At 40.0% G+C, this 26592-nt stretch overlaps 2 protein-coding genes across 2 annotated transcripts in view; one reads left to right on the plus strand and one right to left on the minus strand.

Moving 5' to 3' along the window:
- Positions 1-793: 793 nt before the first annotated feature.
- LOC101860460 (protein TEX261) lies at positions 794-13990 on the minus strand. Its single transcript, XM_005089565.3, has 6 exons — positions 13785-13990; positions 9596-9675; positions 8531-8684; positions 7142-7209; positions 5470-5581; positions 794-4445 (listed from the first exon to the last, which is right to left on the minus strand). The coding sequence occupies exons 1-6, from the start codon at positions 13852-13854 to the stop codon at positions 4327-4329; spliced, it is 603 nt and encodes a 200-aa protein (XP_005089622.1). The 5' UTR covers positions 13855-13990; the 3' UTR covers positions 794-4326.
- Positions 13991-18485: 4495 nt separating this feature from the next.
- Positions 18486-26592, plus strand: part of LOC101861087 (nucleolar protein 16) — a 43405-nt gene continuing 35298 nt past the window's right edge. The window contains exons 1-4 of the mRNA XM_005089567.3: positions 18486-18728; positions 23940-24048; positions 25697-25775; positions 26384-26490. Coding sequence (XP_005089624.1) covers positions 18628-18728; positions 23940-24048; positions 25697-25775; positions 26384-26490 — 396 coding nt within the window. The 5' untranslated portion in view covers positions 18486-18627. The remainder of the gene's footprint in view (positions 18729-23939; positions 24049-25696; positions 25776-26383; positions 26491-26592) is intronic.

A 26592-nucleotide genomic window follows, 5' to 3' on the forward strand; every position in this document is an offset into this window, starting at 1 on the left:
CTTGTGCTTTGGTCCCTCCTTAAGAGTCTTTCTTTCCCTGAATATTGAGCTCAGTTTCAATTATACACAGCAGAATCTTCTTTAGAGAAAAGTTGTCTCCATAAGGACCAAACTATATCCTTTGCTGTTTTTCTACTCTATATGAAGAATATTAAGAAATTGGTATACCGATTTCACCTCAAAAAACCCAAACGTCACAACCAGGCCATTCTGTGGCTTTAATGGCCGGTAATGGAATGTAAAATAATGTCCCAACTGACACAATTTTAAATCATTTAGAAGGCAGGTTGCTCTGTCAGTGCCAATCTGGCTGACAATGAGAGGACTACATCATCCCGACGGACAGATGCAGCTACTCTATTAAAAAATGCACGCATCATGTTGAAATCATACTCAACATCATCTGGGCACAACTTTTAAAAACCTAGCTATTGCTCAAGACCTGCAGGTGCCATGACTTTATTCGACTTCAAAATTAATAAACAAATAATCTACAGGTGTTGAACGGACTTTTCATATCAAATGTCATTACACTCCACAAGTATATTCTTTTAATTTCAACAAAGTCACAGCATTATGAACTTTAATGTTTCATTAGTGTCAGAATCCTTGATTTTTCTTTACGTTGCTTTACACTTGAGATGTAAAAAGGAGGCACTTTTTAGAACTGAGAATAATATGGTTTTGGAATAGTATATGATTCCGAATGACTCAAGACAGAAAACCTGATATTATGGGACCTCTTTCACAACAGATAGTGCTAACTGGAAAATCTGAAAAGAAATCAGTAGAATCTGATACCAAATCTTTTATTTCCAACCATCAATACAGTTGTTCAATGAAAATAATTTCAAAGTCAAGAAAACAATCATGCATCGAAATAAAAAAAAATGAACAAAAAAGACACATGCATAATATCAGTGAGCACATGTTTTCTACGATTTCACACCACTTTTGCTGCAACAGATTGACTAGGCTGCTTTTCCACTGATGAAGATCCACAACAAAAGAACAGTAATATTATGATTAGTTCACAAGTACACCCAAAATACAGTTAAAATTGCCTGCTGTACCGTTTAGTGTTAGTAAATGTAAAGAGAAGTAAAACATCCAAAAATTTCACCTAGGTAACATCATATCCCTGTTTAATTAAAAACCTTTACTTGATGAAGAAAAGAGTAGGCCTATTTAACTCTTATTTATATAGCCAAAGGTCCATGCAAGTCAGTGGGCAAGGGAAATAAATGCACTATATTCCTTGAGCATCACCTTGCATCTTACTCTGTTCCAAAACAGCTACTTCATTTAGAATTGAAGTTGCTCAAAACCTGAACCTTTGATGAAAAAGGGCTTCCTTAAGATCCCCAGACCCCCAGTCCCAAGTCCTCATCCTAATTCAACAAACTCAGTCATGCAAATCAATCAAATCATAATAAATGAATTCCCACATCTGTTTTAGAAAACCAAGGGCCCATAAAAATTCAGCAATTACAGTGTTTGTCATAAATCAGCAAAACATTGTTTATTTTATGCTAAACCCTTCAAGGCAACAATGGCTTCAGCAAACAGCTTCCACATTGCTTCTTTCAAGAAATATATTATTTTTAAAGACTCATTTTAAAAGTTCCAGGGGTAAGCATGAACATTGCACTTTCATACTAACTACATACAATTGTCTCAACTTCAGTAATAATATAAAAGGGTTTTAAAAAACATCCAATTATAGCTTGTTTTTTCAGGATCTCACAAAGCTTCTACGGCATGAGTATGGATTTCACATAATATTATAGTCTTATTTTTCGTGAGTAAAGCAACTACGCCTTACATGGAATTCTAAAGACAAAACAACAAAACAGTTGGGCAAAAGTCAACAGTTCAAACAGGTATTTTCAAGAAAAAATTCATAACTGTTTATTTATCTTTCTTATTAATATTGAAATTTATTCAATGGATCCCTATATAATTACAGTCTCTGCACACTTGATACAGACTGCAAACAACTATTTGAAAAAAAACCACGACAGTTACAACTATTTAAAAGAATTGATTCAGTATCAAGAAAGCTCCTCGACAGTGCAAATTTGACACAATACAATGCAGCTTCAACAGACACATTGAGTCACACGCTTTACATAAAGCAGGCAGGGAAATTGGTCAAATGCCTCCTCTTTTACTGAAACACATAGCCTGTGCATTTGTCTAAAAACAGAAATAGCCCATGATGAAAATTGTTGGCGTATGATATCTGCAATTCACAGAAAAAAAAGCACTCCCTCAAATCTCGTAAAGTACCGGTAAGCAAAAGCATGACAGAAACATCAATAGCAGGAGTTAAATTTGTCCTTAAACACAATGCAACCACTTTTACACTGCAGGATTTTGTATTTCCTCATCTCTTCCATCCCCCTTTTTGTCCTTAAATAATTAAGTAAGAAGTCACTGAAGTCTTATCAATTGAGCAGATGTGCTGTCCTTATACTACATAATTATTAATATAATAGAACATGTCCTGTAGTGCTAAGCACTCTACTCAGTTGTGAGATTAGAAGCCAGGCTGTAACATGCAGGTCTGGACACTGAGCTCTGTGACAATGCAGTCAGCGAAGAGGAACAGCTGAAGACAAGCGTCTTCACACCTCTAAACATATACCTTAAGCCACTGTGTCATGGATCGCAGACAGAGAAGTTTACCTTTATAATTTTACTTTCAACGATTTACAATTTTCATCCCAAGCAAAAAAGTAAACATGAAAGAGGAAGACTGTTACCTTTTGACAATTTATTTAAAACACACTGGAATATATGATACACTCAGTTATGGAGTCTCTCAAATACATTCAAACCAGCTATCAAAGCATGCATTATATCTACACAGGTTCTGTTTCTAGAACAGTCTAACCAAGAAACTGATCTAATCACTCACGTCATCTCCTTAGCATACAGTAACATTATGTACAATTTCAGAGAATGCAAACCATCATGCAAAGCCCACATAACTCTTTTGTTCTTGCATACTAATAGACAGGCTATCAGCACCAATATTGCATGTAAAGAGGATTTATACTTCAGTGAATATGCCTGTAAGGAGAATTAAATGTTACGTCATATATGGGTAAAACAAACAATTCTCAACAAACTACATAGAAGCAAACTGTTACCAAAAAAATCCATAAGTGACGACAAAATCCATCGTACCATTCTTCAAAACATAATTAATATGTTTAATTTCAAGGTGGTTTGTTATAAATCTGCACGTCATGATATGCAAAAACAGAACTATGAAAGCATATATGGAAACTAAAAGACTAAATTCCTCTGAGGCCAGACACCCAAAGCAAATCTATTAGAACATCTAAAAGGCTTTACTCTGCTGTATGATTACTCCAATCAAAACCTCCCACTTTCAAATAGAGAAATGAGGCCTGTATTACATCTTCTTGAAATAACGACCCCCCAGAAAACACTTTACACCATTCATTAGTTCACTAAAATCCTCATCAAACTGACAGACAGACCTTAAAAACAGTAACACAATGAGTTCATTGAGGCAAAGTGTCTTATAGCTCCCCAGCACTTCTCTTAAAATTCAATTAAAATCAATCTGGACTATAGACACTTCCAGTAAGTTATTTCTATCTGATAACTGATAGAGAAACACTAGGTTGTTACTCAGTAAATAACTTAAATTAGTCTTAAAGCTTTGCTGTTTTGTAAAATATAGGCTATGTACGTACAAAAAGAAACCCAGGTATTATGCACTTTCCTCTCACAGTCTTAAACGTTATTCCAACACTTGGACACGTGTTTAATGCAAGGACAAAAAGGCCAGATTCCACCCCACCCATAGATCAAAGCCTTGTACCTCCACTAGAGAAGTCTTTTTTTCTTGTGGGTGTGTTAAGTAACTAGTCTTGGGTATGTAAAGTCACCAATCTTAAATTGCCCCAAGCCAGGAACAGTTTCAGAGTGTAGCTATGATCATTAAAATAAAAGTACAACAAAAACCTCCATCTCCATTGTGACGAATACAAAGCTCTCAGCTATCAGATCATGTTTTAGATAAATGGCATGGCACTGATAGTTATTGTGAGAAGCATTTTTCAAAAACAGTTCTTAAGCAAGAACCTCCTTTCCATAAACATGATGTGGACACTTTTAATAGTTATTTTCATTAACCTTCATGAATGGTGCAAAATTGAGGGTAAAGAAAAGACACCACTTTCTTTTTCTTAGTGCAGCTCAGATTCAAATTAACTATACATGTACATTGTGACAAAGTTATTATCATTTATAAGATACATGTATATGTTTTATTTGATCATTCACTCAAAACTGCTTTCTCACTCTCTGTGGAAGAACACTTTCTTGTGCCATCTTGAAAAAGGACAGCAAACCCATCTTCTTCTTGTTTTTCCTAAAGTAGTTGCTCACCACATCACTTTCATCTGAAAGCAAAGAAAAAAAAATCAGTTCCTCGAGATTGCCATTATAAAAACAAAGGGGAAATAACCCAAGATATATAACCAATAAGCCAGAGATTCTTAAGACCGGTTTCCCTACTAAACACAACATATTACAAAAAAGACCCCAAAAAATGAAGAACCATAAGGACAAGTGAGAATTTGAAATTGTATAGGTTTAATGCCCCTTGTAAGGTTCTGTAAGAGGCAGAAACTCTGAATTTAACATGTATCTCCGACAAGATCTAACCATACGTGAATATTCATGTAAAATTTCCCATGGACACAAACCAGCCATCACACTATTACGAGTCTGGTGGCCTAATCACTAGACTACCAACGCCACTGTAATGATGGCCACAAAGCACATACCCGAAAACACAAAGTGTTTGCACTATGTATGGTTCCTTTAAACTTAAGAAAAATATTTGAGGACTTCTGCTAAGTATTTGGCTATCGTTGCAGCTAACACATGGCCATGGTCATGCTCGCCCCATCATGTTACAAAGTACCTCAGGTACACTGCAACATACTAACCAAATGCTCGCCCAATGGCCAAGCGTGAAAAAAAAATCTATATAACATTCACATGAATTATGCATAACAAAGTGATTTTCTCTGTGAGAAAACAGAATTAGAATAATTGAAAGTCAGAATTTAAAACTGACACATTTTTTACCAAATAAGAATTTTTACACCCCACCTCCAGAACAAAAATCATATTACCTTAAATAATAGCTGAGGTGGATAAAAAGTTTAATCATCATTGAACTGACTGACGGCATTTTTAAAAATTTACAATTACCAATCAAAATACTGAGATTAAATTAGGCCTGACAGAATCACTTCCCTTCACTCTGGGCAGTTGGTGAAATCAATCAGAGGACATAATCTAAACCCATTATGCCACCAGTCCCGCAATACTGATTTACCATCAACTTCAAGTTCATCCCAAAATTGACAGTGTAACAGGGTTTGACTATACAAGCTTGCACAAAATTCATCTCACCTTGTTCCTGTGGCACTCCTGACGTAGTTGGTAGAATGTTTTCATTTGCTGAGAGTGACACAAAAAATGCAAACGGCACCAACCACAAGCAAAGGGTGAAGTACGCCAAAACCTGAAAGCACAATCATAAAATTAAATAAAAGTCTACTTTAATACAAACTAATGTGCTTTTTGAAGTATAATGATATGCTGAAGTAACGCAGAATGAGACGTATAATATTGGCCAAGGCTTTATTAATATTATCATGAAAATTTAAGCTAGCTAAACACACTAAGCATAAAATCAAACAATCAAAGTCTAATCGCATTTGAGCAAGTATGTCATTTGTAAAATTTCATTGCCAATGATGTTTAACGGTAAAATATCTTTTGGAGAGCAATACTACATCCTTCATGTTTGAACTGATTGGTGTTCTTTCAAAAATTTGGAATGAAATGACTAAGTTTGACAAATGTCATGCAGTAGTCTCCCCTTGGGAAGCCCCCTAAGTGTATGTTTATACGGAGCGTGCGATTACATGAACTTGGACAAGGGAGAAAGGGACGCAACAATCTTATTATCTTATTTTCTCGATGTTTCATTGACCTCCCTTTGGGGGAGGGGGTGGCTTTCCTCGATAATGTAACGAAACGTGACTATCTTATAAAGGATTCCCCTGTCACAGTTATGACTACAAAGGACTTTAATAAGTGGTAGAAGAAAAGCAGAAAGACCAACTAACTGTACTGATGTGCACTTACTAACATGTAGGGAACAGAAAAGAGGAAACTAATTTGGTGATAGCCATAGTCACAGCACTCATGTAAAACCTTATACTATACATACATACATACATACAACCAGGCGGCTTTCCAAGCAACCACTCCTGACAGCCTGCCATCTAATATTGCAGCTCGGTAAATAGATGAATGAAAACGACATTCTGAGACACTTTTTTGCTACTGACTCATTACACACGAGCGTTATAAGTTCTTCGATCACAGCTGATCACTTGACTTATCTTTAATCATATAGTTATACAAGAGGCTTATCTTATCTAGTGTTCTACAGCATTCACGCATTTTGCACACACGCACACCCACACGCGCACACCCACACGCACGCGCGCACGCGCGCACGCGCGCACGCGCACACGCACACACGCACACGCACACGCACACGCACACGCACACACACACACACACACACACACACACACACTATCCCTTGCCCAGTCCTAGACCTATGTGTCTGTGGACAGTTGGGAGTGAAAATGCTCTCCACCACTCTCTTTGTTGAACGTGTGGAGCAGTCATGCCAAATATCCAGATGTCTAGACTTGTCTTCGGCAAGCAGTGGAGATTGTAGCGAAAATTTCACCTTTATCAGCTTTACCTGTCGCTGTCATTCACAGATCGAGAAGCATGCATTTAGCAGAAGTGAACATGTGTTTGTACTCCTAACTCACGAAGTAAAAAACCTGTCATATGACATAAGCGGGTGTTTGAACAGAGCATGCTTTTGTATGGTGTGCATAAAGGTAAAGGTGGAGACTACTGTATTTTAGTCTGCAACCCCCCCACCCCTCCCCTCTCTCTCTCTCTCCCTCTCCCTCTCCCTCTCCCTCTCTCTCTCTCTCTCTCTCTCTCTCTCCATCTCTCTCTCTCCCTCTCCCCCTCTCCCTCAGCTTACCTCTGCGAAAGGATACCACTGTCTTGAAAAGTGTGAGAATGCAATGTAATGGTTGAATACAAGCAAGACTGTGGATGAAAAAATTATGAAAAAATGGTTAAAACAAATGATAATAAGAGGAATCAGAAATTATTCACAAATTATATTTCAACTGCATTAGTAATTCAGATGCTTGGCAATCACTTCAGTAAGGTCATATTCTTCTAATTTTCATCCCTGAAAAATGTAACAAAATGAAAAAATATGATTCCCCTAATGACTGGCAATAGTAGCTATGTAATTAGTATTATAATCTTCCCTCATACAACAAAGTTGAAACAAAACAAACATGACAAACTCTCTCCAATAAACTCATAATAAGCTTCTTTTTTTCACAAAGAAATGTAATTCTTTGCTCATTCCATTTTTGTTGCAATGCCCGTGTTTTGTGATAAAAAAGAAAGAAAGACAGGAAGCTTATTATAAAAATGTGTGAACAAACAGATAATTCACAATCTTTAGTTCACCCATAGATTGTCCTTCCATTCCAAACCTTTTGGGGGGGCTCTCATGACCTAGAGGTTAAGGTTCCCCGGTTCGAATCCGGGAAGCAATCAAAAACATTTTCTTATCTAAAATTGTCTTCTTTCACTTTCTTTCCTACTCTCTAGCAATGTTCTGTCATCTGCTTTTGTCTCCACTTTCTGCCCCCACCCCCTTTGACCCCTCCTCTGGGCTTCTGACTCTTTCTGCAGCCTTCCTACTGCTACTCCTTGGCTCCTTCTTACTGCTGTCTTTCAGCCACACCCCAGATCTTCTGGTAGGAAAGATCTACACCTAGCCTTCTCGGGCGAAAAATCTTGGAGGTCCCGTATGCAAGTTGCACACGTTAAAGATCCCTTGGTGGTCTAAAATCAATAAGAGTAGGCTTCGGCCGCCACCCGTGCAAAATTCAAAATTTCCCACCAACTAAAAATGTTTAATGTGTCCCGTGCACTCATATGAACTCATGCAGTTGCGAGCGCCGTAAAACACTTACGAAAAAAAATAATAATTTTTTAACACTGATCTATGTCTGATTTCACATCACAGACAAAAAGTTGTTTCCATTTCACTTTTGGCTGCGCATCACATTGAAAACATAAGTGTACTATAAAGTAAGAAGAATTAACTATTAAGTTATTAACATGTAAGATTTGAAGCCACTGAACCAATTTGGACTTGGTAAGCTTACAGATTTATCTAATCTATGATTTCCAGCTGGCCCACCATATGAATCTGCTTCAAAACTTAAACAAAATATCTTTATCAACCATTTGAAACAGGCTTATTGATTTATTCTATCATACCCACAACTTGCAAAAGACAAACAAATTTTCTAATCTATATTTAAAGTAAAGGAAAACTCACCGATGGAAACGATGAAAGACGGGGATGATACATAAAAGAAGGGGAAATCATTCAGGACAAGCAAATAAGCCACACAGCTGGCAAGACCACTTCCAATCATTAGGATGGTGAAGTCCTCAAACAAAAGCATCCCAATGTATATCAAAATGGTGGCCTGTAAAGAAAATGAGACCAAATTCTTTTACATGTTTCAGAAGAAGTCCAAACATTATTCAAGAACAAAAAGCATGGTAGAACAAAAAGTGAAAAAATTACAATATGAAAATGCTCTACATACAAGTCAACAGAAATAAAAATGTTATGGCTATATCTCACAAAAATGTGAGAGAGTTCTTTAAAGTGGATTTGGAGATCTTCTTTTCTCAGTCGATCCATAGTGTTATCAACATATATATTTTAAAAATGAATACATTTTAACTCTAAAATATAGCAAAACAACACAACTTTGCAACATTTCATTAAAAAACACTACTTTTCCTCAGAGAAAATCATCAATAAAGAGCAACATCCACTTTTTTCAAAGCACAAAACAGGGTTGAAAGATACACCTTGAAGTGCGGCCAAATTCCCATTTTTGGGGAAATTTCATATTTAGTCTACAATACCCAAAATATCATAAGCTGTGAATGAACACTCTCCAACCCCCTTTCTCCGCATTTTCATCATGTAAAGGATGACTGATAAATCAGAACATGACATACATAACTGAAATGTACTGCTATTACATATCATCAACAACAACAACAACAACAACAACAACAACAACTTGGATCCACAGGGCGTTCAGACAACACAACTAGTTCTGAGTCAAAATATTCAACTTACATGCTCTGACATCAAGCAACATCATTTACTAATAAATGAAAAATAAATCTTTTCTTTTTAACCAAAAAATTTCAAAGACATCATGTCATGGCACGATTCCTTGCTTCAACAAGACACAGGCAGGGTGTTCAAATTTTTAAAACAAAAAATAATCAGTAACTTAGCTCACAAGTAACTGAACATGTACAATGTTAATGTCACCACACTTTCAAACACAACAAAGTTCTCATTGAAACTTACATAAATCAAATATTTGATGATCTTGCCAGTCATAACTGTGTACTCCTCCACTAGCTCTGCCAGGTAGTAAAGCCCGGCAGCTGAAAATGTACAAGTAAAGTCTCCGTTATCACATGAAATATCCTCATTAACTCTCAAACGGCTAAAAATGATTTGACTTGGATGGCTATTTCAGTAGACTGTCCAGTATGAATGTTTCTTCATTTGCACAGATTGACCATCCTGCAGCCCCTTTTCCAAAACCGGTTGAAGAAAGCAAAATTGGAAAAATATTAACCATAGAAGCGCTCAGCGTTTCACCCGAAGTAACCTGCCAAAAAGGCCCCGCCGCCACGGCTGATCGGTTGTAAACCTGGGTTTTTGGTAAGGGGGGGGGGATATATATCAGCTGAGATACCAGAGATGTCGATCTATACCTCTGCTACTGAAAAATGACCATTTACAGCTCAACAGATGAAAAAGCTGGCATATAAAACCATATCTTTTCTTAAAGCTCATAGAATGAGCCATTCAAAAATGATAAGCGATCAAATAAATACTAACAAAGCGCAAAACACGATAAACTCAACAATTAGTACATATTAGCACAGCAGAACAAGTGATAACACAGAACAAGTGATAACACAAAGCGTGTGGTCGCTCAGCTGGACCGCGTCACTTTATCGATCAATATCTTGGCCAAGAGATGCTCTACGAGGTCAAAATAACTTGCAAAGTCATTGGTCACAATTTATAACTTTGACCTGTAATTTACTACGTCATTTTCCATATATATATATAAGGAATATGCTGACATTTTCCATTGAAAAAGGTTAGCGTCTATGCCCTTTATATCTTGCTCGCTTCCTGGTCGAAGTAGGTCAGCCCTATATATACTATATATATATATATACGGCCTGCGCGCTTCCCGGGTAGCCCGGCTCACGTCCTTTGTACAGGGCCTGCACGCTTCCAGGGTTAAGGAAGAGGCTAGCCATATATAACGATGGCTAGACTGACAAACAGCAAAAAATAGGCCTACTGAACTGTAAATCAGTTTTCAGTACCTAAAGTATAAATTGTATTTGAGACGAAACCAAAAGGTGCCTTACTGACAGTACTTGTATTTTAAACCTGAATAGACCTGTGTACTCAACAGCTTTTTAAAGCCTAAAATAAGTACAGCTAGACTGGCAGGTTAGCCGTACTCAAGTATGGCTAGACTGCTTGGCCGTGGGGGTGTGGAAGGATTTTTTTTTTAAGTTTTTGCTTTAGGGGGGATTAAATGCAAAAGGAAGGTATTAGGGGACCGTACAGCGCTACTCACTGGGGGACTGTGCAGTCCCCTAGCGTTGCTTACTCAGGGACTGTGCACTTCCCTAGCGCTGCTTTGTGCACTGGGGGACTGCAAAGAAACACACACACACACCCCAAGCAGTCGACAATGAAACCAACCTCACGTCGCCTAGTGACGTCGGCAAAGCTGGCCCGCCACGATGTGGGACAGAATCCCAAGGAAGGATTGCAATACACCTTAGAAGTAGAGAATCTTTAGTAATACTAGTTAATACTAGGTCTACCACTAGGTCTAGATCTAGGCCTAGATATTATAGACACAGACTGCAAACTTTTAAGTTGAAGAAGAGCGGACCAACCATGTTGTGTAGTCTACAGTCTATGTCATAATTACTAGATTAGATCTAGAATCTAGATCTAGATAGATCAACGAACCTGTCAACATAAATGATAAATTCGCCTTAACCCTATCCGTACTTCCTGGGGTCATTTTGTACCCCCGGGGTTGTACTCTTCACATTTTAGAATACTTCTAGTATGAAGATCTCTTTGAAACTTTCAGTATTTTTCAAAAATCATTTTTGACAGACTGCAAAAGGTATGGATCGGATGAACAAGTACATTTCCTCTTTAAAAGTGGTGGCACAGAGTTCCCCACGTTGTATGGATACAATCTAATAATAGTAAAACAGGACGTACAGGTAGGGTTAAATAAACAGTGTTTGGCTCTAGATTTAGATTCTTCCACCATACTAACTTAAGTGTTTATCTTGGGCAAGCCACTCCCAGAGGCTCGCGGTCGGAACCACTGTACCGATGCCGCTGACAACAGCTCGGGCACATTCCTTTACGACTTCGACATCAAATTACTTTTCAGTAATTGCCGAAAACAGGTCTCTTATATACCAGAAGTTCACTCATTAGATGAAGAACTATCGAAATAGGTTTGCTAGTTTCGATTTAATGACCCATTTAATGACGTTTTTGTAATTGTTAGATTTAGCACCAAAAAAGGGGTGCTTCTTTTTTTCGAAACCCACTAAAACCTACCGAAACTGTCCGAATACAATCTAGAATACAGTAGAGCACACCTACAGGCTTCAACATAAGTTAAGGACGACCTTGACAAACAGCCCTGATTTTTTAAAATCCGAAAAAAAGACAGCAAGAATTGTTTCAAAATTTTTTGGTCTGAAAGTGTTAATGGGTTAACAATGCGTACTGCAAAGCTTCCTAAAGGTGCAAGACCGTCTAATATAACAGATACCAGACTTCAAGTGTGATGTGATCGAGAAGAAGAAGAAGAAGACAATCAAACAGTGAACTGAATTTACGCCAGAGTGCTCATTTTTTCTCTGCAGAACATCCATGTTGTGATTTGTGCAGCCATCACGCAGCAGCAGCCATAGCCATAAAGTAGACAAATCTAGGTCAAAGATTGAAAGCCCATGAAGAGTATGGGGCTTCCAGGATGCACCAGGATCAAAGGGTTACAGTTATATCAAGTTAAGCTCACAATGATAAAGTCATTAAAGTTGGTGAAATATGGCCAATGGCCACCAATATTAATATTCAGTGGTTATTCACGGCACTGTGAACATTGTTTGCAGGCTACATTCACAGCGTTCTGAATCGTCCACCATTGGTACTAGCAATCGCTCAAAGTTCAAAATGAATAAGGAAACAGCACAGGAATACTCATAAAAAATAATGGAGCAGTGGTCCGAATACAAAGGAGTTTACGGAGGGTGAAGCTGGGCACAGCAAAACAGCCTCGGTCGACAAGGTCTCGCTCGCCCAGCAGGCGGAACACGACTTCATCCTCTCTTCCCGTGTGCAGACCCAGCAATGCTCGACAATTTGGAAATAAAAGTCGTTCGAAGAAACAAGGGAGAATGGAAAGCCAGTGCTGGAAGAGAGGTGGGAGAAGGTGAAAAAAAGAACGAAGTGGCAAGCCGTAAGTACGGCTAGACTGCCAGTCTAGCCGTACTTAGATCTAGGTTTGGCCCTATCGACTCAAGCCTGTTAAGTATACAGGTCTCATTAGATATAGATCTAGTAATTATTCAGGTTCAAATACATGCAAGTCAGTAAGGCACCTTTTGGTTTTGTCTGAAATACAAATACTTTAGGCATTGCAAACTAAAAATTTCATTTACAATTCAGCCATCAACATTAAGTACGGCTAGCCTGAGAGTCTAGCCATCCTTAAGTACGGCTAACCTGGCTGTCTAGCCGTACTTACCTTGCCTTTTAGGCCCTATTAACATTAGAAAACAGGAGGTCGTGTAAAATACATGCACTCTCATTTTATTAAGGCACCTGGTTTCGTCTCAAATACACAAATACTTTAGGTACTGCACACTAACAATGTATATTTACAATTCAGTAGGCCTATTTTTTGTAAATGGTCAGTCTAGCCATCATATTAAAAATAAGTGCGGCTAGACTGCGAGTCTAAGCCTCTTCTTCCAAAAAAGAAAAACAAACAAAAGGGAAAAGGGTAGGGGTGAAGTGAGCAAAATCATTCTTAAATTGCAAACTACATTCAGGGCGCCGTGAACGTAGCCACTGCAATATTTTATTAAGTAAGTAAAGTTCGTTGTCGCCAGTCTAGTGAGTACAGTGCGAGAATGCTCCATCACCCGCACCAACGCATGGCATAGGTCTATCGCCACTTTTCGCATTGACCCTCCGGGAACTTGGGTCTGCCCCCAATGTCGAGGTCAGTCGTGCGGGCTGTATGGCTTGGAACTGAGAAAGCCTAGATCTAGATCTATATAAATATTGAGACCAATCATTTCAATCAATGTCAATGACTCTTCTAGTTTTTAATGTTTTAGTGTAGACAAGTCCACCAAGTACAAGTGCCAAGTGCCAACAAGTGACCTTTGACTTGCCCGTAATCTCTTACCAATGGACAGCGTAACAATGCATAGTTGAATCAGAAGGGCCAGCCAACTCAGCATATACAAAAACCACATCTTGGATAGCTTCTCTCTCCAGAACAAGAGTGTTAGTGTGCAGAAACTAGTTTGAACAAAGGAGCCCCCTTCTAACGAAACGAAGTTCTATCCTCCATCATTGTTGCGTCGTCAGCCACATTTCTTGTAGAGTGGTTTCCCCTGATGTCTATAGCTATTTAAACAGTTTGCTGAATTTTAACACCCAGGTGCCCCTAAAGAAACAAAGAGAACTGAGATGGGACTCACAATCTGTCAGTAGAATACTAGCCTATCGATTAACAGATTCTCTTTTTTATATTATAGGCTTATGCAGCAATTCCATAGAAAATTCCACGTACCAGACTAGGCTAACGCAGAGTAACAAAAGCAATAAATAGAAATATACTGCTCACCTATTGTTATGATACGATATCCAAAGTCTTTAGTTTTTAGTTTTAGGAGTTGTTACGGCGTTCACAACTGAATAACGTCATATGAATCCGAAGTCTAATAATTTATGCATTATTATGTTCGTGCTTCTTGAGAATTATTTATATCCATTACAATGTTGTGATAGTACATTGTACATTGTACTCTGTCCTTTCCGAGAATGATTACCTAACTTATCTTTCCCAAATATGCATCAATTCTTTTGCCAGGAACTTGTGTCACTGGTCTAATTTCATTTGATCTTAATTTAACACTGTCCATGGAGTGGTAGGGAAAATTTCAGGAGGAAACAGGTAAATGTCAGACACATCGTCGGTTTTTCCTGTCCACTGCAGATTACCCACACTTTATACACGACAAAGATTGATAGGGATAGCTTGGTATAATTTGTCTTTGGAGCGATGTTTCATCAATGTATTAAATATCTCTCTCTCTCTCTCTCTCTCTCTCTCTCTCTCTCTCTCTCTCTCTCTCTCTCTCTCTCTCTCTCTCTCTTTCCATTTTAGTCTTCTGACGTTTTGCCTTTCATTCTATTTTCAGATCCTTTTTTTCTCTCTCCTCCCCTCCCCTCCCCTCTCTCTTACTCTTTTCGTTCGTTACCCCTCCCCTCCAAATCAGTATACAGTATTCAGTATTGCCCATTCACATTCCTCTTCTCGATATTTCCCAAGCATCCGTAGTCATTTTTATTTTGGGAAAGTTGTGCCATTATCATAGCACTAAGACAGTTGGTGTTGTTCTATTATGATCGAAAATGGCCTTGTCTTGTAATAAACAAGTTAAAAAAGAATCCTGTCTTGGCGTTTGAGATCGAAGGTGGCTCGAGAGGCGGTCCGATATTTGAAAAAGTGTCCACATGTTGGACAAGGGTGAGTGGGACTTAGTCAATGCAAGACGCTGTTCTTTTTTTTCTTTTCTTTTCTTTTTTTTGGGGGGTAAGTGTTTTACGGCGCTCGCAACTGCATATGGTCATATGAGCGTGCAGGGCACACCTAATACTTTTTAGTTGGTAGGAAATTTTGAATTTTACCCGGATGGCGGCCGAAGCCTACTCTTATCGTTTTTAGACCACCAAGGGATCTTTAACGTGCGCAACTTGCACACAGGCCCTCCGAGATTTTTGCGCCCTTGTCCGAGAAGGCTAGGTGTAGATCTTTCCTACCAGAAGACCAGGGGCGTGGCAGAAAGACAGCTGTAAGAGGGAGTCAAGGAGTAGCAGAAAGAGTCAGGAGCCCAGAGGAGGGGGCAAAGGAGGTGAGGGGGTGGGAGTAGAAAGTGGAGACGAAAGCAGACGACAGAATATTGCTAGAAAGCAGGAAAGGAGGTGAAAGGTGACAATTTTAAAGAAGAAAAACCGATTCGAACCCGGGACCTTTGAATGAGAGGCCAACACCTTAACCTCTAGGACACGAGAGCCCCCAGTCGCTGTTCGTGCTGTGATAGCCTCTTCTTTTCAGTTATCCTTTGGGGCCATTGTAGTTGGCTTCAGATGTACCCGTGACTGGCGATACGGCCTCCGACGTGTTGAGAACAACGCTGGTTGTCTAGCTGGTATCTTGACTGTGTGCGTGTCTCTATGCTTTCTGAGTTACTCAGACAGCAAGCCTGGCCCACATGGTAGAATTTTCAGAGGCAATCATGCATAGCTTATACCTAGTCACCGTCCTAGAACTTCTGTGTCAAAAATTTTGTCTAGTCGTTTGATGCGCAAGTCTGATGAGACACTATTGGTTGATGAGTTGTTTTGCATGGCGGATAATTATAAAATGTTACGCTCATAAGATTATTGCCAACGTCATTTTCTGTGAGTTTGGAGTTTGTTTGTTTTTTCTCGAGTGAAGAGCAGAGCCAGCATGGTAATAGATGTATAGTTCACTTGGACAAAAAAAATAATCCCAAAATAACTCAATTGAGTGTAACCAAAATCAAGCGTTTCAGAGTCAGTTGTTTGAAAGAAACCGGGTTTTTTTTTTCTCATTTTCTCAAAATGGCAAAAAATTTAAATACGTACTGCATTTATTTTATGAGCGTGAAGAAATAGGCCTATATAGACAGTCCACCATATCTTACTTGCATAGAGGACACAAGAAGAGTTACCGGTGCTTCGACACTGTCACGCATGTAGACCCGAGTTCAATTGTGGAGTGGAATTTAAAAACAAAAATCTAATATCTTGGTCCTTCTGCTGGTGATATGTTGTATTCCTCTCAACTCACGTTGGATTTGACAGACAGTGTCGAAAGCCTGCCTCCTAAATTATCTTAATTGTGTCTATGAGGGCGTGAAAACACCTATGTAAAAAAAAAAAAGTTGTAAAGGCCAATGATGCGCTGTTTGTCTCCAGTGTTGTACATGTGTTGAGACCGAGGCTTCTGCCTATAGAGGTTGACCCTTTAAAAACCCTGTTGTTGAAAATCAGTGTCTATAGCCTATCAATTTCTGCTTGAGACAGCTATTGTATCCCTAAGTCAGGTGATTTTTTCTCTGCTGCTCGTAGTTTCTGTCCTGTCATTGTGACGTTTGTTTCTCGGCACTGCATAATAATACTTTCCTGAGGGAAATCTGGTTTCAATAGGCCTTCCCGTATAGTGGTATCTACTTACAGCAGCCCAGATAAGTGAATAATCTGTCTAACAGTAACCAAGCTTGTGTAACGGAATTGTTCTTATACATTATACCCCCCCCCCTTCCCAGTGGCGTCGCGTGGGTTTGCAGACAATGTGGTGCATAATTGGAAAGTGAGCAAATGGGCAATAGGCTTAGTAGCTACTAATAAGAATTTGAGCGAAAGCCAATTAGAATCTGCAGGATACCCTGTAATCTGCACCTATCGATATTTACAACTGTTTCTAGATGAAACCGCATAACATCTGCAATAAAGAGAAACAATACTAACAACTCACTATGCTCACAATCTGAGAAGATTTACCAATTTCTAATTACTTCGTACAGCACCAGGACTAATTGCTACACTATAGAGAGAGACAACAGTTTCGATACCCATTCTTCATTGAGTTACCGTAGACTCTTACTAGTGTAGTAAATAAGCTAGTAGTGGAAACTTGGATCAAATTTTTAGCTTACACCAAATTGGTGCTGCGAAAAGCAGTTTCATGCACCTTTCTTCTTGTGCGGGAAGAACGATGCCTAGATTTCTCTGCAGTGACAAAATTACTTTGGTGCAAATATTTTGTTTGCTCCCAGCAGACACTACCGTAAGCGGTGCGACGAGTATAAATCATCCTCGCTGTCTGCCTCTTCACTGGCGCAGCCAGCAGGTGGCGGATCACAAGGATGTAGTAATGTACATCTAAAGTTCTGACTGGTTTAGAACAATTAGAAAAGGGGGGGGGGGGTGAAGGCTAGGGGCACTTGCACCAATTGCACCAATGCGCCCGCTGCCCTTCCCTTTATCAGCAATCTTTTTCTCTAACAGCAAACTATTTAAATTGTCAGATTTTATGTTTGTTGTTGTTGGAAATTTAAAAAAAAGGGAGGCTAAGTACGGCTAGACTGGATGGCTAGCCGTACTTAAGTACGGCTAGACAGCTGGGCTAGCCGTGCTTATTCTTAATATGATGGCTAGACTGACCATATAAAAATAGGCCTACTGAGTTGTAAATATAAATTTTTAGTTTGCAGTACCTAAAGTATTTGTATTTGAGACGACACCAGGTGCCTTAATGACAGTGCATGTACCTCCTGTTTTCTAATGTTAGTAAGGCCTAAGAAAAGTACGTCTAGACTTCTTGGCTAGCCGTACTTAAGTACGGGTAGACAGCCAGACTAGCCGTACTTAATATTGATGGCTGAATTGTAAATGAAATTTTTAGTTTGCAGTGCCTAAAGTATTTGTATTCCAGACAAAACCAAAAAGTGCCTTACTGACTTGCATGTATTTGAACCTGAATAATTACTAGATCTAGATTTAATGAGACCTGTGTACTTAACAGGTTTGGGTCGATAGAACCAAACCTAGATCTAAGTACGGCTAGACACTTCGTAAAAAACAACAACTCTACACACCGACGCTGTCCTATAATTTCTGTGCACGAGTTTTGACTCCCCCCCTCCCCCCGTTGCCAAAAACACGAAATCTCAACGTTTTGATATTGGATGTAAAAGTAAATGAAGCCTGCCTTGCAACAGAGGCGACGACATGCTTCTACGTTTACGTCTCGGTAGCCACCCCATGCGCAGCCACAACACACGCACACGAGTGACGAGACACGAGGACCCGACCCAGACCCAGCTAGACTGAAACTAACTAGGTCATCGGTGTGTTTTGGTAAACAAGATAGGTTGTGAGTGTCACGTGTATTTCTACAAGTCACTTTAGCGACTGGATCATATTTTCACACCATGGGAAAAGTTAAGAAGCAGAAAAAGCATCTGAAGTTCGACTACAACAGGGATCGCAAGAAGAACTGGAAGAAAGCGAAAGGAACGCCGACAATTAAATGGTAGGTTACCTTTGAATGTGTGTAACCTGTTTTCGATAGGTCCACGTGGGGTCACACATGTGAGAAATTACATTCGAACCTGTGTAAGACGGAATCGCAGGGGAGCCAGAAAAATTCCGTCTTAGACAGGGGACTTTAGGGGGAGGTAGAGGTGGGGGGGGGGGGGGGGGGGTTCAAAAGTCCAGGCGGTGGGATCAAGGATCGCTTGTCCGATCGGCAAGCAGCCAGTGGTCAAAACTTCACATGTCATCAGCATCGCTATCACCTGTCTAAATTAGACTCTAATAATAATAATGACATGCCATGCGTCAGTCTTACTTCTAATTACCACAGTACTTGCTTTTCATAGGACCACTATTTGACCTTATTTATTAAAAACAGAAATGTTTGAACATCTCCTTTGCTTCCGCCCATAGCCCCACCCACCAATGCCACCCCTCGCCCTCACTGCCATCATGTCAACGATTCGAGGAACTCTTTTCTTGGCTGGCCGTACAATCAGGGTGGCAGGCATTGGTCAATATAATTTCACACCTCTGGCTTCTGGCTACCCAGGAAAGTTTCGGTAAGATTGTACTTTACCAGACCACCAGTTGGAACTACTTTCGCATGGCGCTATGACGCCCCTGGTGCCTAGTGGTCCGCTATTCTTCCTTTCCGAGCTCCCCCTAGGGTACTTAGTTTTCTACGTCCTCACCCTTCCACTGCCAACAACCGACTGACATCTCTTACCCCGGGTTTTTCAGTCATCACCACCTTGCCCTTTGACCTACGACCCTGACACCTTGAGGCTAAGGCTAATTGGTCAATCTAATCACGTGGTCCACTGCCACTATTATTTGCTCGCGACTCTGCTTGGCTAGGCAGGACTACTCCTGGTCCGGCAAAGTACAATGGAGGGCGAGAGATGCGCATGAGAATTCATTTGCATAATTGCAACCCCCTTGGCCCTGCTCGCGACTTGACGAGTGCTGCGAAGCAAGGCTCGGCCTATTCCAACTCTAATTAGATCTCTACCCCGATTGTCCGCTTAGCTCCATGGTCCGCTCATGTTATGTTTAGGACTAAAAAGAAACGCATATATGTGGAAGACATTGAGACTGTTGTCAATGCAATAGGTACGTGCCTTACAAATAAAAGACATCAAGACATTAAAAGATCAACAAAACAGTTGCAAAGTTATAAAGAAACATTAAGAAATTAGATGTCCACCTACAGAATTTTCATCATAATTTCAAAATTATTTGTACCCCCCCCCCTCCCCTAAAAAAAACAACAACAAAAAGCAAAAAAAACAACGGGGTCTGCAGTGATCATGCAGATCTGGGTCTTGTTACTGGCATTTATCCACTTTTTCGTTTACCTTTTCTTCCCAGTCATGAGCAAAACGTTCATCTCACAGAAGTGTCATATTTGGTTAACCTCCCCACCCTATCTTACACTTTTCTTACAGAAGCCAAAGACACCCTTTCCCCTCTGAGGTGTAAGTTTATATATTGAACGGCCCGTATAGGCCTAGATCTAATACATTGAGGCATGTTGCGTACATGAGAGGCGGAGTAGGGTCGCTTTTCGAGGATCGCCGTAAAAATAGCCTGGGACTCACTGGGAGGCTATCTTTACGGCTCGCCGTAAAAATAGCCACTGCGTTTTAAATTATTGTAGCCAGGGGCCAAGACCCCCCCCCCCGATACTCCCCACTGTTGTTACATTGAATGTAAACACAATTGTGACTTATTGTCCGCTCATGTTTTTGTTTTGGTTGTTTTTTTACTTTATTGTTTGGAAGAGGCTAGCCGTACTTAATGACGGCTAGACTGGCAGTCTAGCCGTACTTATTCTTAATATGATGTCTAGACTGACCATTTACAAAAAATAGGCCTACTGAATTGTAAACATACATTTTTAGTGTGCAGTACCTAAAGTATTTGTATTTGAGACGAAACCAGGTGCCTTAATGACAGTGCATGTATTTTAAACCTCCTGTTTTCTAATGTTAATAGGTTTTGCCTAGCCGTGCCGTAGATAAGTACTGTCAGTCTAGCCGTACTTAAGTACGGCTAGACTTCTTGTCTAGCCGTACTTAAGTACGGGTAGACAGCCAGGCTAGCCGTACTATATTGATGGCTGAATTGTAAATGAAATTTTTAGTTTGCAATGCCTTAAGTATTTGTATTTCAGACAAAACCAAAAGGTGCCTTACTGACTTGCATGTATTTGAACCTGAATAATTACTAGATCTAGATCTAATGAGACCTGTGTACTTAACAGGCTTGAGTCGATAGGACCAAACCTAGATCTAAGTACGGCTAGACTGGCAGTCTAGCCGTACTTAAGTACGGCTAGCCACTTCGTTATTGTTTCCAGGGGAAGCCCTTGACCCCCCCCGCCCCCTCTGTTGATGGTATGATACACGGAGGTCCACCAAAGTTAAATCTCCTACCCTCCCCGCGGGGTAGTGCCACTGACTGTGTGTAGTGTCTTTAGGCCGTTCCCAAAGGGGGGACATTTCTCGTTCAAGCACAGAAGAATTGTAAATGGGCTGATTCATGTTACGTTCATAACTGCCTGATCTACAACAGGGAACTGCTGCTTTTTCTTTCCTAATTTCCTTACTATTGTCATTTTCCTCTATTTGTTTTGTATGTTTGTCACTCTCTTGTGACGTGCTATTTCCGGGGTGCCTTGAGTCGAAGTAGACCTTGTGCTGTTGAAGCTAGAGAGGTGAGCAGAATAAGTCTGATTCCCTGTAAAGACTTCTCTGTTGACACCCACCCCTTGGCGCTCATGACCTTATGCCTTATGCAGTTGCGAGCGCCGTAAAATCCTCTACTATAATGGAAAAAAATGAAATCCCCTACCCACCCTCAACCACCACCTCTCGCTCACCTCGCCTCGTCGCTGGCGAAGTCGTGCACTTAGAGAACTATGAGAGCGTACTTAGGCTAGGCGTGGGTAGTAATCACGGGCCAAGACGGATGGTCCGGTAAAGTACAATCCAGCCAAAGTTTCCGTGGTGGCAGGCTACTAGAGCACTCTCACGGGCAGTCGAGAGATTTCACACCCACAGTTATACTGACCATCTGCATCGCTCGGGGCTCACATGATGGGGTAGGTCTACTTTCAGTTTAGTATGGGGTTTTGTGGGTAGATCTACGAAGTGTCCGAATAGAGAAAAATTATATTCGGACTCTGAATTGAGTCCAGCATGACGTCCGTTCCGACTTCCGACCTTTGTTCCTAAATATTTCCAGCATGTACGAACTTTTTTGGATTATAATCATGATAACAGTCGAGATGTGAGCTTTAATATCCAGTTACTAGATCTAGATCTATCTAAACTGGCCCTCCCTGCATCATTGGTATGAGAACAGAACGACTAAGTTGAGCTGACCTTGCCGGGGGCAACGTTAATTTTTACTTCAGGGGAAACCCCCCCCGATTGGTCTAAACCCTGGAAATGACTGTGCAAGTAGGCTTCGTGATAAAAAACCATTGAATATTTCGAAAACTATTAATTTGCAAAGGAAATAAAGTCTATATTCGTGTTCAATGCATCAACATGTAGTAGAAAATGAACGTCTAGCTAAGTGTGAGACGGGAGGGAACGTAAAAGAATACCCAAATCAGGGTCTTTGAATTCAGCAGAAAACTGTTGAACTTAGAACAGTATACACTGCAGCTTACGCTGTTGCTCGGGCAACAAGGCACTGGATGAGGGTGAGATATAAGTCTAAGTGACTTATTATAGTCACAACTGTTCTACTTCTGACAATATTCAATATATGAAATTTATACACACTGTAAATACAATGTCATGGGAAGATCATGTACCAAAACTGAAAAGTTGATTGTGAACTTTTAGTCTTTAGAAAATTAGAAGTCAGTTAAATGCATCAAACACAGTTTAAATTAGTTGAAATTCAGAACATTTTGTTCACACAATAGTTACACTGATATCATCGCATTCATTGAGATCAGGTTTTCGCAGATTTGAGAGGGAGAATCCTGCTCTTTTCTTTTTGTGTGGCGAAGTTCGTGGTTGGAGTGAGGATGATGCCTATAGTTCGTTAATTAATTTAGTAGTGTCAAAAGTGTCGATTACACCATCACCTGCACGCCTGTAGCTGATACGTGCAGGAGCGGCAATGTGACTCCCACGTAAACCGGCACGGGATGGTTCCACAGACCTGCCACTCATCCCGATTTAATCGGGATATCCCGATTTTTTGCCCCAAATCTCAAGCATCCCGATTTTCCCGATTTCGATCGCCAGTATCCTGATTTTTCGTGGTTGCGTCCGATTCTTAGAAAAAAATATAAAAAGTTCTGCAATCTCTTTTGCTTGGAAACACCGATTGGACTTTTTATCAGCAGGAACTTGGAACGCAATTTTCTAAATCATCTATGCCGAATCTAGGTCTTGTAGAGGGCTAACGTACGTTATTTAAACTAAAATCGACCTAGTTTCAAACGCTCACTCGCATCACATGACATGACCTCGTACGTGTGGTGAGTAGCGCGTGTGTCGGGGACCGTCGGTTGTCGGGGTCAACAAAGTTCATTCACACCGGTCGCGTTGGTCGAGGTGTTTTTCGGGACTTAACCAGTGTGGACGGCCGGGGGGAGGGGGTGGGGGTATTGTTTTGACACTTGGGCTTAAAATGCGTGCCGTGATACAGGTACTAATTAAGGGGAAAGGAATAAGAAAAAAAATGAACAACCTTGGCGCGATCTTTTTTTCGATGTGATGGAAGTCAAACTTTGTTAAAACGCGGGCGTTTTGCGTGGATGATTAGAGTTACGTGTCAGCTATTTTCAAGACTACGAGTGTTTCAGCATCACTGCAACCTTCGCTCCCCCAGTCTATCCAACTTCGACTCGAGTACGTATATGCTGTCAAAGTTTTGCCTTGCATACTTGCCTCTTAAAGGGGACCACGACACCCCCCCCCCCCCCGCCTTCCCCAGTGCCCTTTATGACTGATTTGCCGTTGACCCCGATTTTTTTCACCAGATCCTGATTTTTTAACTCAGAAATCCTGATTTTTAGATTTCATAGAGTGGCAGGTCTGGTTCCATCGGTGATTTTATGATTTACAGGTTGCTGGGCTGAGAAACTAACAGGTATGATTTCGGCCAGTTTTCTGCGCAGTGACACACACTGCACATAAATAATTATTTTCTTATTCTTTTATTCTGTTGGATTCAGTGATGAAATCAAGGCAGCATGGGACGAGACCAAAAGTGTGAAAAGGAATATGAGAGACATGGGCCTGTCAGCTGACCCAAACAAGACACTGAGGTTGCCAAGAGTGAAGGTTGGTTTTTGAGATTTCACGTCATTTGGAATATAATTTAGTCTACAGTATTCCAGCATTTTGAAAGGGGAATTTAACTCACTCACTGCCTTGCCTGAACCCTGTCGGGTGAACCGCGTAGGCTGCTACCTGCCTAACCTGAAACCCGTCGAGTGCGTCTTTATACTATTTTTCAAACATTCCCTGATGTGTTTCGGGCTTGGCAGTCAAAAGAATGCAAGATACGCCAGTTTGGTTTCGATTCCACGTTGTTGCAGTAACTACTTTTGAATATAATGTTACTTAAAAATCTGACCTTTTCGAACCTATCCGAGACAAACTAAAAACTACTCGATCTAATGCTCAGTTACGATGACGATGGCGTCTCAATGAGGTTGGAACATTAAAATTGATGGGCCCATTTGTCAAGGAAGAGTCCGATTTAGATCTTTTTGCAGATGATAGCAATTATGAACTGTCATACAGAGTTGATGAAGAGAATAGGAGAGGTGCGGACGCAAAAAGTGAAGATGAAAGTTGTGATCTAGATCTAAGATCAGGTGTTCCCCATGCTGAGACCAATGGTGGCGATAGTGATCCGACGCTTCCAGGTCCCAGTTCAGGCCCATTATAATGCAAAAATTTCAAAGAACACACAAAGTAGATTTAGATCCCAATGATAGGAATATACTGACATAGACCCTCCTAGGCCTACTCATCAAACTTCAAATGGTGGCATCCCTCACCCCAGTGGCCATGCCCCGTCCTGCATTCACACACCCGGATGTTGATGCTTAGGATGGGTGGGACTGAGGACTTGACTGACTTTCCAGTCATATATGAAATTTGTCAGATCAGATATCTTTTCATAGTGACTCTTCAACATTTTTCAGTTGATACAACATGACTTACATGATCTATTTCTTGCAGAGACAAAGATATAAAGGCATGCATATCGACTGAATGTACCACATCCGTAATTGTTGTGTAAAAGTGTTTTTTTCACAATTTTGCCACATATTCACAAACTCATAAAATTTCACACAGTAAAGGTATCACGAAAATTTTTTTGGATTTGTTGAGTATGTTTCAATATCGTTGTTTGTCGAAAATTTCAATAAAAGCTCTCAGTGAAATTTTGAATATGGTCCCGAAAGCCTGGCTTTCCTCAGTTACCCACCCGAGAAATGCCTGGCAGTGAGTGAGTTAAAAGAATTCAGAGCCTCTAATAGAGCCCTTCCCAACTTTTAAAAAAATCACCCTTTCATTTGAGGGTCTAGAAAGTTCTAGATTTTTATGATTTACTTTATGAAATAAAACAGTTTCAAGGGAGAGCATTTGTACTCATTCTTGGTGATTTCTTTAGAATTAGAGGAGGCACAACTTGCTGCTTCAGGTAGAAAGTATAATATTGGTTAGGGAAAAAATGTTGAAATGGTGTTGATGATCACTTGTTTCTTACCAGCTATAAATTTAGAGTGAGACAGAGAGAGGAGATGTATAATAAAGATTCTTTTACTTAATAGTTTTGACTTTTATGAAACCCAAAGTAAGAGGGTTTCATGTATTTCTATAACTGACAATCTTTATTCATCTGACAAGGAGATTTGACTAGATTTGAATTCTTCAGTTGTTGTAATAAAAGTTTTGCCCTATTTGTATTTCCCAGCCTCTGAAAATGGGTACCCTTGATGTAGAAATGGAAATTGATCTGGAAAAGACTCCAACGAAAACGTTTGTAGTGGATGGTGAGTACTTTCATATTATAATTAAGTTTTACGGGCACCCCAAGCTGCACCAATCAATATAAGTAGCGTCAGAGCTACTTTAACAGCCATCTGTGCAAGACAATCACATGATACATATGACCACTTCCTTAACCCCCCCCCCCTGCTTTTTTAATGTTAAAATAACACTGGACTGTGGAAGATGCTCACCTGTTTAAGATAACAAGTATTGACCTTGTCAATGTGTTTTGGACAATTTCAACGGCACTGTACTGTCGTGTCAACAAAAAAAAGACACTACTCCCCTAGTGAAAGGTTCCTTCTTTATAGATATTTGCGGACCTCTGACGAAGTATCCTAAAGCAAATCTAGTCTTCATACTTTTGGTATCTTTTTCTAGCCAGTTGTTTTTATGCCAGGTCTGTCAATGGAGGGTATGGTGGAGCATAATAAGTCTCCCAACTCCCAACTGATTCGGGTTTTTTTTTGGGGGGGGGGGGGGGTCATAGAAGAAAAAGTCGTTTTTATCAATAAGTGTGACTTTGCTGTCTATTAGTGTGATTTTTACTGAATTTACAATATTTGAAGAAGTTTGTGAACTAATTTAAATGAAACTTTATCTTTTTCAGATTTAGAGGTGAAGTCTAAAATAGCGGGAAAGAAAAAGATGACCATGTCTGATGAGGATGCTGGCTTCTGTGTGTACATGATGGACAAATATGGTGACAATTATGTTGTAAGTTATGAAAGTGTCTTTTCGGTTTTTCCTTTGTGAGGCATTGTGGTGAAATCAGGCGCTCGTCAAAATAATGAAATTGAGGATACATGTTTTTTTTCG

The sequence above is a fragment of the Aplysia californica genome, unplaced genomic scaffold, assembly GCF_000002075.1.
Source record: "Aplysia californica isolate F4 #8 unplaced genomic scaffold, AplCal3.0 scaffold00007, whole genome shotgun sequence".
Classification (NCBI taxonomy): domain Eukaryota; kingdom Metazoa; phylum Mollusca; class Gastropoda; order Aplysiida; family Aplysiidae; genus Aplysia; species Aplysia californica.